Raw genomic sequence first — 12379 nt, 5'->3', positions numbered from 1 at the left:
TTGAAATGACTCTGTTTATTGCTGAGAATACAGTAACCCATCACCATCACTCTCCTGGTGCTGCCCATCACCACCGCTTTGCTCTGGGTTACTGTCTGCCTGCCAGGCCAACCCTTTCCTCGGCAAATCTCTGGAATATCTCACAAATTGCTGGAGGTCAGGTCGCATCTATGGAGGGGAATAAACAATCAACGTTTCTGGCCAAGGACCTTCATTGGACTGGAAATGAGGGGACAGAAATTCTAGATATTGCCACATTACTTTCTATTCCTTGTGGTCCTGATCCGAACCATTAACTGTTTGTTCCCCTCCATGGATGCTGCCTGATCTGCTGAATTCCGTTAGTACTTTGTGTGTCCTTTTGTTGCTCAAAACTTTCAGCATCTGCAGAATGTCTTGTGTTTGGAACACCGCTCTGCTTTAACGTGCATCTCAGTTTGTGACAGAAGCAAAACACAGACAGTAATTGCATCCCTTCCACGTGTGACGGTGCTTCTCCCACGCATGTCAATTCTCTCTTTCATCTCTCTGCTCAGTCCCCTCACAAATATTTTGAAGATTGCCGATATTGAATTAAACTCAGACACAGAATCAAGGCAATATTTATAAATTCGCTGACATTTTTTCGTGACCTTTCCCGAAGTTGATGTCACTAGAACTCCTCCCCTGCCCGCCCGTTAAGGTGTGATCAGATTTTGCTGCTCAACAACAGGGTCAGTGTCGCTCGGAGGGCGTTGGTGGCGGACCCAAATGCAAGACAGAGACACTGTGGTACTAGGAAAAGGACTAGTTGTGTCAAGAAAACAAGGGAAGTGGGGAGGAAATTATGCTGGACATCGACACAGGCCCTGGAGGAGACCAGGATTCAGGGCCTGGGCTAGGACATGAACTAGAGGCACCGGACGCGGGCGTGGACTAGGAACAAGTGGCCTGGACTAGGAACACGGAACTCCGCAACGGAGCCTGGACAAGGACCCTGAATCTGGGTCTTGGTTGGAACTCGGAACCTGGGGTTTGACTTGGAACAGGAACACGGGTCGAGGCTAGGACCATACGTGGCTACAGGTCGTGGTTTGTCTACAGGACAGGACAAGACGCACGGACAGGATGAGAACACGAAGCCTTGACTAGGTCTTGGGAGACTGGAAACACAGAGCCTCGGTGTTGGGAGTATGGGAACACAGAGCCTTCACTCGGGCAGGATGCGGTACTCCTGGGCAGGATACAGCTTCAGAAGGAAGGGAAGGGAACAGTCCCACACTGAAACCAGGAGCTACTTATGTATCCAGCCCAAAATGAGAATCATGTGCCTCTATTGAGACACTCCAACAGAACACGTGAAAAACGGAAAACCTGGAATAAGGATTGATGGACCGGACCGTGATCCGGAATGCAGACTTCATGGACTAGACCACGACAGTCAGACATTAATTGAGGTGTAAAGGAGAACATTGTTTTGTTTATAAACTGAGGAAAGCACCTCCAAATATTTTGGAACCATCCATTGACACAGTTGGATCGAGCTGCGCCCATTCACCCACACTCACACAATACCCATTTCAGCTTTCTCCATGGATTGTACACCGTGCCGGGATCCTCCGAGGTACCCTCGCTATATTGCCGGCAATTCCCTGTTATGAACCAGTCCTGTGTCTTGGACCGGGAGTGATGTGTCGACAAAATATCAAGGCAGGTTGAGCAGACAGCGCCCACCTATTTGCTCCTCCTACCACTGGTGGCGCTATGGTGAGTAATGGACAACTATTTCCGCAGTGTGGGTTGAAACATTTCCGCAGACCAATGGGACATCTATTCCTCTCATCACTGAATTATACAGCTTTCTCAGTCGCACCTGATTCTCACCGTCTCCTTTCAGTTTAACATCGCCTGGCATTGACACCAATGGCAATATATGGTTTGGCAGAACTGAAATATCTAATACCAGAGGGCATTTGGTTAAGGTGAGTTGTGTTAGATTCAAAGAACATGTGGGTAGTTTTTTCAAAGAGTGGTGGAATGTATTGCCTCAGTGGGAGATGAAGCAAATATGACGGGCGTGTTTAAGATGCTCCCAGATGTACAAAGTACACAAAAATGAAAGGCTCTGGTCAATAATTTAAAAGAGGATGTCATCATCTTTCCCTTCCCGCCTCCCCGGATACATAAAGAGTTAAATAGAGAATGGACTTTGAACCACTGGATAATGAAGTTGCTGCGGTACTAATAGTGGATAAAGAAATACCGGATGAACTCAATGAATACTTTCCGTCAGGAATAGCAAACAAACTCAGTTAGTATTTTCCGTTGCTGTTCCAGCGGTGTGCCAGATAGTTCAGAGTGTAATGGGGCAGAAGTGATTGTAATTGCTATTACGGAGGAGAAGCTGAAATGCTTGAAGTGAGATAAGTTACCTGGTCTGGATGACACAGTATATCAGAAGTCTGCTTCGGGTGTGTGAGTATTCTCAATGTGTTTGGACCAGGAGTGAAGGCTTCAGCAGAATAAACAACACTATCTCATTTACCATAGCATTGGAGAGGGATAGGAACAGACAAGTTAGTAAAGGTACAATTGAGGTAATAGGAAATATGAGGCTGTCAGGCAGGAACATGGAAGCATAAATTGGGAACAGATGTTCTCAGGGAAATGCACGGCAAATGTTCACGGGTTATTTGCGTGGAGTTCCGCATAGATACGTTCCAATGGGACAGGGAAAGGGTGGCAGGGTACAGGAACCATGGAGTACAAAGGCGGTACAGAGCCAGTTGTTCATCTATTCAAGAAGAAAAGAAGAGCTCACGAAAGGTTCGAAAAACTAGGTAATGATAGAGATCTAGAAGATTACAAGGCTAGCATGATATTAAATGAGTGGCTGACAGGATTAAGGAAAACCCAAAGGCATTCTACAAATATGTGAACAGCAAGAGGATAGGACGTGACAGAATAGGACCAATCAAGTGTGATAGTGGAAAAGTGTGTACAGAACCGGAGGAGATAGCAGAGGTACTTAATGAATACTTTGCTTTAGTATTCACTGCGGAAAAGGATTCTGGCGATTGTAGGGATCACTTGCAGCAGACTGAAACGCTTAGCATACAGACATGAAGAACGAGGATGAGCTGGAGCTTATAGCAAGCACCAAGTTGGATAAGTCCCCGGGACCGGACGGGATGACCCCAAGCTACTGTGGGAGGCAAGGGAGGAGATTGTTGAGCCTCTGGCAATGATCTCTTCATCATCAATGGGAATGGGAGAGGATCCGGAGGATTGTAAGGTTGCGGATGTAATTCCCTTATTTAAAAAAGGGAGGAGAGATGGCTGAGGAAATTACAGACCGTTGAGTCTTACTTGATTGAATAAATCCTGAGGCAGGATCTGTGAACATTTGGAGAGGCATAATATGATAAGCAATATTCAGTATGGCTTTGTCAAAGGCAGGTTTAACGAGCCTGATTGAATTGTTTGAGGATGAGACCAAACACATTGATGAAGGTAGATCTACAGATGTAGTGTATAAGGATTTCAGCAAGGCATTTGATAAGGTACTCCATGCAAGGCTGACTGAGAAAGTAAGGAGGCATGGGATCCAAGGGGGCATTGCAGGCATCCAAGCAGCTGTGCAGGTTTGAATCTGTGGTTAAGAAGGCATACGGTGCATTAACCTTCAGATTCATGGAATTGAGTTCGGAAGCTGAGAGGTAATATTTTAGCTTAGTAGAACACTTATCAGACACCACTTGGAGTACTGTACTCAGTTCTTGTCGCCTCACTAGAGGAAGGATGTGGAAACCTTCAAAGGAATTCAGAGGAGATTTACAAGTGTGATGCCTGGGTTGTTGGGCGTGCTTTATAAGAATAGATAGAGTGAACTCGGCCTTTTCTCTTTGGAGCGGCGGAGGATGAGAGGTGACCTGATAGAGGTGTCCAAGATGATGAGATGATTCCAGGAATGAAAGGGTTATCATACGAGGATCCTGTGGATAGTCGTGATTATTTCCACAGCCCACCGCGCCCCCCCCCCCCCGCCGCCCCATGGCTGACATGGCTACCACGAGAGGGCACAATATTAAGGTGCTTGGAAGTAGGTACAAAGGAGATATCAGGTGTAAGTTATTTTTTTTACGTAGACAGTGGTGAGTGTGTGAAATGGGCTGCCGGCACTGGTGGTGGAGGCGGAATCGACAGGGTCTTTTAAGAGGCTTCTGGATAGGTACAGGGATCTTATAAAAATAGAGGACTGTGTGTAATACGAGATAATTTCTAAAGTTACGCTATGTTCAGCAGAGATTTGTGGTCCGAAGGGACTTTAATTTGCTGTAGGCTTTTTTTATGTTTCTATCAATAGACGTCCAGAAACATCGACTGTACTTGTGTCCACAAATGCTAAACACAAATACACAACTGCAGATGCTGTGGATCAACGGATACGTACACAACGCTGGAAGAACTCAGCAGGTCAGGCAGCATCCGTGAGAAAAGAGTAGCCAACGTTTCATGCCGAGACCCTTCATCAGGAACCATCCACAAATGCTGCCTGTTCTGCTGAGTTCCTCCAGCATTGTGTGCGTGTGTTGTTCAGATTTCCTCTTGTTTGTGTGCAGAATCAACAGCTGAATTCGTGGAAAATCCAACTGGGCGATCTGGAAGACCGTATGAGGAATCTGGAGCAGCAGCTGGATGACCTTTGACTCATAAAGGAAAATGAGGCAGTCATAGATGAGAGCTACAGGGAGGTAGTCACACCTAGGCTGCCGGAAACAGGTCGTTGGGTGACACTCCGAGGGGGAAAGCGAAGCAGAGTACGCAGGTAGTGCAGAGTCTACAGAATGTGGACATTCCCCTGAATAATAAGTTTACCGTCCTGGATGCTGCTGGCGAGGACGACCGACCAGGTGTTAGCCACGGTGGCAGGGCCTCGGGCACTGAGTCTGACCCTGTGGTGCAGAAGGATGGGACGGTGAAGAGGAGAGATGTCATCATTGGAGACTCTACAGTCAGGGTAGCAGACAGGAGATTTTGTGGACGTGAGAAGGACACCCGCATGGTTTGTTGCCTCCCGGGTGCTAAGGTCCAGGATGTCTCTGACCGGGTGCATGACATCCTGGTACGAGAGGGAAAGCAACCAGAGGTCATGATACATGTTGGGACCAACGACATAGGCAAGAAGAGGGATGAGGTTCTGAAGTGTGAGTTTCGGGAACTAGACAGAAGGCTGAAGAACAGAAATACAAGGGTGGCGTTCTCAGGATTGCTGCCAGTACTACGTGATAGTGATGGTAAGAATTGGAGGAGATGGCAGTTGAATGCGTGGCTGAGGAGTTGGTGCAGGGGGCAGGGTTTTAGATTTCTGGATCATTGGGATCTCTTCTGGGGAAGGTGGGACCTATACAGATTGGATGGATTGCACCTGAACTCGAGGGGGAACAATATCCTTGCAGGTAGGTTTGCTAGCATGGTTCGGGGAGTGGTTAAACTAATTTGCAAGGGGGGTGGGACCCGGAACATTAGAGCAGTTAAAGAAGTGCATGGAGTAAAGCCAGATGTAACATATAGAGAGGCTTCGATGAAAGAGAAGCAGAATAAAGGGTGTAAAGGTAGTAAGGTAGAAGGGCTAAAGTGTGTGTACTTCAATGCAAGAAGCATCAGGAACAAAGGTGATGAACAGAGAGCTTGGATCCATACATGTAATTATGATGTAGTGGCCATTACAGAGACTTGGCTGGCAACAGGGCAGGAAAGCATTCTCAAAATTCCTGGATTTCAGTGCTTTAAAAGGGATGGGGGGTTGGGGAAGAGGGGTGGGCGTTAATAGTCAGGGATACTATTACAGCTGCAGAAAGGGTGGGTAATGTAGAAGGATCCTCTTTTGAGTCGGTATGTGTGGAAGTCAGAAACAGGAAGGGAGCAGTTACTCTACTGGGTGTATTCAATTGGCCCCCTGGTCGCAGCAGAGATACCGAGGAGCAGATTGGGAGGCAGATTCTGGAAAGGTGCAAAATTAACAGGATTGTTATCATGGGTGACTTTAACTTCCATAATATTGATTGGCACTTGATTAATTCCAAGGGTTTAGATGGGGCAGAGTTTATTAAGTGTGTCAAGGATGGATTCCTGTCACAGTATTTTGACCGGCTGACTAGGGGGAATGCCATTCTAGATCTCGTATTAGGTAACGAACCGGGTCAGGTCACAGATCTGTCAGTGGGTGAGCATCTGGGGGACAGAGATCACCGCTCCCTGGCCTTTAGCATTATCATGGAAAAGAATAGAATCAGAGAGGACAGGAAAATTTTTAATTGGGGAAGGGCAAATTATGAGGCAATAAGGCTAGAATTTGTGGGTGTAAATTGGGAGGATGTTTTTGCAGGGAAATGTACTATGGACATGTGGTCGATGTTTAGCGATCTCTTGCAGGATGTTAGGGATAAATTTGTCCCGGTGAGGAAGATAAAGAATGGTAGGGTAAAGGAACCACGGGTGACAAATGAAGTGGAAAATTTAGTCAGGTGGAAGAAGGCATCATACATGAGGTTTAGGAAGCAAGGATCAGATGGGTCTATTGAGGAATATAGGGTAGCAAGAAAGGAGCTTAAGAAGGGGTTGAGAAGAGCAAGAAGGGGGCACGAGAAGGCCTTGGCGAGTAGGGTAAAGGAAACCCCCAAGGCATTCTTCAATTATGTGAAGAACAAAAGGATGACAGGAGTAAAAGTAGGACCGATTAGAGATAAAAGTGGGAAGATGTGCCTGGAGGCTATGGAAGCGAGCGAGGACCTCAATGAATACTTCTCTTCGGTATTCAGCAATGAGAGGGAAATTGATGACGGCGAGGACAATATGAGTGAGGTTGATGTTCTGGAGCATGATGATATTAAGGGAGAGGAGGTGTTGGATTTGTTAAAACACATTAGGACGGATAAGTCCCCGGGGCCTGATGGAATATTCCCCAGGCTGCTCCACGAGGCGAGGGAAGTGATTGCTGAGCCTCTGGCTAGGATCCTTATGTCCTCGTTGTCCACAGGAATGGTACCGGAAGATTGGAGGGAGGCGAATGTTGTCCCCTTGTTCAAAAAAGTTAGTAGGGATAGTCCAGGTAATTATAGATCAGTGAGCCTTACGTCCGTGGTGGGAAATCTGTTGGAAAAGATCCTTAGAGATAGGATCTATGGGCATGTAGAGAATCATGGTCTAATCAGGGACAGTCAACATGGTTTTGTGAAAGGCAGATCGTGCCTAACAAGCCTGATAGAGTTCTTTGAGGAGGTGACCAGGCATATAGATGAGGTTAGTGCAGTGGATGTGATCTACATGGATCTTAGTAAGGCATTTGACAAGGTTCCACACGGTAGTCTTATTCAGAAAGTCAGAAGGCATGGGATCTAGTGATGTTTGGCCAGGTGGATTCAGAATTGGCTTGCCTGCAGAAGGCAGAGTGTTGTGGTGGAGGGAGTACATTCCGATTGGAGGGTTGTGACTAGTGGGGTTCCACAAGGATCTGTTCTGGGGCCTCTACTTCTTGTCATTTTTATTAACTACCTGGATGTGGGAGTAGAAGTGTGGGTTCGCAAGTTTGCAGTCGGCACAAAGGTTGGCGGTGTTGCAGATTGTGTTGAGGATTGTCGAACATGGCAGAGAGACATTGATAGGATGCAGAAGTGGGCTGAGAAGTGGCAGATGGGGTTCAACCCGGAGAAGTGTTAGGTGGTACACTTTGGAAGGACAAACTCCAAGACAGAGTACAAAGTAAATAACAGGATACTTGGTAGTGTGGAGGAGCAGAGGGATCAGTGGGTACACGTCCACAGATCCCTGAAAGTTGCCTCACAGGTAGATAGAGTTGTTAAGAAAGCTTATGGGGTGTTAGCTTTCATAAGTCGACGGATAAATAGTTTAAGAGATGCGATGTAATGATGCAGCTCTATAAAACTCTAGTTAGGCCACACTTGGAGTACTGTGTACAGTTCTGGTCGCCTCACTACAGGAAGGATGAGGACGCATTGGAAAGGGTACAGAGGAGATTTACCAGGATGTTGCCTGGTTTAGAGAGTATGGATTATGATCAGAGATGAAGGGAGCTAGGACTTTACTCTTTGGAGAGAAGGAGGATGAGAGGTGACATGATAGAGGTGTACAAGATATTAAGAAGAATAGACAGAGTGAGCAGCCAGTGCCTCTTCCCCAGGGCACCACTGCTCAGTACAAGAGGACATGGCTTTAAGGTAAGGGGAGGGAAGTTCAAGTGGGATATTAGAGGGAGGGTTTTCACTCAGAAAGTGATTGGTATGTGGAATGCACTGCCTGAGTCAGTGGTGGAGGCAGACACACTAGTGAAGTTTAAGAGACAGGTATATGGAGGAATTTAAGGTGGGGGGTTATATGTGAGGCAGGGTTTGAGGGTCGGCACAACATTGTGGGCCGAAGTGCCTGCAATGTGCTGTACTATTCTATGTTCTATGTTAAAATACACTGTAGCATTTTCAGGGTGCAACGCGACATTCTTTCAATTGTATAATGCATCCAGAAATCAGCACATGATTATGGTGAAAAAAAATCGATTCCCAGGTTCTGCCAAGCCTCAGTCTAAGATTTGAGATGCCGTTTGAACTGTGCATTTCATCACTCACCTATCAGTTGAGTGGGTAACTCAGATAACCCTTGGGCGATGTTCATGTACTCCTGTGGGTCGGGGCCTGTTTAAATCAAAAGGCTTTCATGAAACAGAGTTTATGATCTAAAACTGTTATAATTCAATGTCACTTTGTGTTCAATGCTTATCTTTAACATACCGAGCACTTGTATATCCTTGAGTATTTTGTCCAACTTCTGTAACTCAGTCCGCATTTTCACAATGGATTCCCACATCACCCTCCGGGTCTGCGAGTCTTTGCCCATCACCAAACTGATGAATAGTCTGAAACTCTCTATCCGGTTTCCCTTCAGTTCAGTGACTTTCTATAAAAGGGAAGCAGTGAATTCATTTTGTTGCACACGAAAAGACATGGAGAATATGGCTCGGTTGCTTTCTGAACAGACACAGTCAATGCTACTTCAGCTACTTCACTATTTCATCCTCCCTCTAAAGATCTTGGCTTTGTCATTCAGAGAGAAGCGTAACTGAATGAAATTGCAAGTCAATATTGTGCCTGAATAAGGCTTTAGCGACCCTCAGCAGGAGAAGATTTGGCTGACAGACATACTTTATTGATCCCGAAGGAAATTGGGTTTCGTTACAGCCGGACCAACCAAGAATAGTGTAGAAATATAGCAAAATAAAACATTAAATAATTAAATAATAATATGTTAATCACTGTAAGTGGAAATAAGTCCACGACCAGCCTATTGGCTCAGGGTGTCTGACACTCCGAGGGAGGAGTTGTAAAGTTTGATGCCCGCAGGTAGGAATGACTTCCTATGACGCTCAGTGTTACATCTCGGTGGAATGAGTCTCTGGCTGAATGTACTCCTGTGCCTAACCAGTACATTATGGAGTGGATGGGAGTCATTGTCCAAGATGGCATGCAACTTGGTCAGCATCCTCTTTTCAGACACCACCGTCAGAGAGTCCAGTTCCACCCCCACAACATCACAGGCCTTACGAATGAGTTTGTTGATTCTGTTGGTGTCTGATACCCTCAGCCTGCTGCCCCAGCACACAACAGCAAACATGAAAGCACTGGCCACCACAGACTCAGCATCGTCCGGCAGATGTTAAAGGACCTCCGACTCCTCAGGAAATTGAGACGGCTCTGACCCTTCTTGTAGACAGCCTCAGTGTTCTTTGACCAGTCCAGTTTATTGTCAATTCGTATCCCCAGGTATTTGTAATCCTCCACCATGTCCACACTGACCCCTTGGATGGAAACAGGGTTCACCGGTGCCTTGGCCCTCCTCAGGTCCACCACCAGCTCCTTAGTCTTTTTCACATTAGTTTGCAGATGCTCATTGTGATTAGTTTGCTCAATCTGTCAGATAAGCATCAGTTTACCAAACAGTGGCATGAAACATCTGTATAAAATTAAATCAATACTACAAAGCAAAACAAAACGACACAATATGAAAATAATTGGCAGTTTATCCGTTATTTAGGGAGAGTGGAATAAGGTTTATGTTTCAAATATTTCATCAGTAGAGATATCAATATGTGTCAACTATTGAATATGTTAGAGCTGTTTCCACAACTTCATCATTTCATCCTTCAGGGTTTCATCTAATCCAAGCCAGCAGCAAGTGACACATCTAATTAAAAGGACATTTTACTGAAGATGAATGCAAGCAAACAGACATCACCGTCATGTTTCCGCAACGACCCCCGTTGCTTTAATAAGAAGCTCTGAATAATTCAAAATTTACATCTGACCTGTTATATATGTTCTTTTGGCACAACTACTGCTGATATAAAACCCCTCTCCACATATTTTGCAATATATTAGAAGGTTAGTGCAGGCTGTATTTCTGTGAATGTTACTTTTTCTTCCATCCAACGACACATATCTGATGGAGTTGACAATGGCAGAATGATGAGGAAACAAAGCAGTGTGACAAATGACAAAATTACAGTCTGACAACAAGAAGGCAAGGGGAGGGTAGAGCGAGAGTTAAAAAGATGGATTATGGGATCAAATCTCACATAGATAGGAACATAACTGAATTTTCAGAAGCTACACTGCAGATAATTAGAAAAGGCCACAGTCAGAGAAACAGGCATTCGGTAAGTTGGGGGCGCGTTCGGTCACTAATGATCCTAATCGGTGTCGCTAACGGTCCTAATGACCGCGAGATCCTTCTGTGCATTAAGAACCTAACTTAATGCTGGGCAACACAATCAGCGAATTCTTCGCTGGCGGAGAACATCAAGGAACTACTCAACGTGCTGCTTCCTGAGTCCGAGAAGGTTTACAATCTAATAGCGAGTGGCAGTCATGGTCGCTTTTCCTGGCATGCCACAAGTTTTATTCCCTAATTTATTGGGCTGAGAACAGTGGAGGATGGCGGGACAGCTGCGTGGTAGCGGTCGTAGTGAGGATATGAACTTAAGCCAGGAGACAGAAGTTAAAACCAGTTCACAGCCCGGGACTGGTGTGACACAGCCTCCAGGATGGAGTCAGTGCTCTCTCCCAGTGTTTCGCTCGGCAGAAAACAAGTCCTGCTGTGGACTGGTCTGAGGGCCTTATGCCGCGGGGTTCCCTGTTTTATAGTTACCAGCAAAGAGGCAAATATAGCTGGCGCACTCCAGTGTTCATTTGACAGGGGCAAAGCTCTATTGCGGTTGACTGAAGATTTGGGGTCTAAACTGCATGCATGCATAATTGGCTGGTTGCACTTCATTGATATTTTCAGTAAGCCTTTGACAATGTGCCACACATGAGGCTGCTTAACAAGCTATGAGAGCATGGTACTACATGAAATATTATGGCTTGAATAAGGCAGTGGCTGATTGGCAGGAGACAGAGAGTGGGAATAAAAGAAGCCTTTTCTGGCTGGGGGACGTTGATGAGTGGTGTTCCACTGGAGTCTGTGTGGGGACCGATTGTCTTATATTATACAGCAGTGATCTGCATTATGGAATTGATGGTTGTGTTGCAAAGTTTGCAGATGATATGAAGGTAGGTGGAGGGCATGTAGTTTTGCGGAAGTAGAGGCAACAGAAGAACTGAGACAGATTAGGAGAACGGGCAAAGAGATGGCAGAAAGTATGCAGTGTTGGGGTATGTTCATGTACTTTGGTAGAAGAAAATAAACTGTTGGCAATTTTCTAAATAGAGAGAAAATTTTAAAAAATCTGAGGTGCAAAGGGACTTGGGAGTCCTTCTGCAAAATTCCTTAAAAGTTAATTTGCAGGTTGAGTCTGTGTTGAGGCAGACAACAACAATGATGGCATTCACTGCAAGAGGTCTAGAATATAAAAGCAATGATATAGAGCAAAAACATTTATAAAGCATTGGTGAGACGCCACTTGGAGTATTGTGAGCATGTTTGATCCTTTTATTTAGGAAAGTATGTGCTGAAACTGGAGAGGGTGCAACAGGTTCACGAAAAAGACTACAGGATTGAATGACTTGTTATATGAAGGACGTTTGAAAGCTCTAGGCCTGTCTTTACAAGAAATGAGAAGAACGAGGGAAGACCTCGTTGAAATCAACTGAATAGCGAAAGACTTTGATAGGGAGGATGTGGAGAGAATGTTTACTATGGTTTGAGAGTATAGGTACTATAGGACGAGAGGAGACAGCCTCAGAATAGATGGTCATCGTTTTAGAACGGAGATGGGAAGAAATTTCTTTTGCCAGAGAATGGGATTGAGAGGCCTTGGGGAGGGTCCAGAGAAGAATCACAAGGAAGATTCCTAGAATGAAAGTGTTAACGTATGAGGAGCCTTGAGTAA

At 45.5% G+C, this 12379-nt stretch overlaps 1 protein-coding gene across 1 annotated transcript in view; it reads right to left on the bottom strand.

Moving 5' to 3' along the window:
- Nucleotides 1–889: 889 nt before the first annotated feature.
- Nucleotides 890–12379, bottom strand: part of LOC140724319 (uncharacterized) — a 35265-nt gene continuing 23775 nt past the window's right edge. The window contains exons 4-6 of the mRNA XM_073038768.1: nucleotides 8784–8949; nucleotides 8622–8687; nucleotides 890–1077 (exon numbers count right to left, since the gene is read on the bottom strand). Coding sequence (XP_072894869.1) covers nucleotides 890–1077; nucleotides 8622–8687; nucleotides 8784–8949 — 420 coding nt within the window. The remainder of the gene's footprint in view (nucleotides 1078–8621; nucleotides 8688–8783; nucleotides 8950–12379) is intronic.

This window comes from Hemitrygon akajei, unplaced genomic scaffold, assembly GCF_048418815.1.
Source record: "Hemitrygon akajei unplaced genomic scaffold, sHemAka1.3 Scf000187, whole genome shotgun sequence".
NCBI lineage: Eukaryota > Metazoa > Chordata > Chondrichthyes > Myliobatiformes > Dasyatidae > Hemitrygon > Hemitrygon akajei.
The sequence above is the reverse complement of the archived record's forward strand: the minus strand, read 5'-3'. Positions and strand labels throughout refer to the sequence as shown.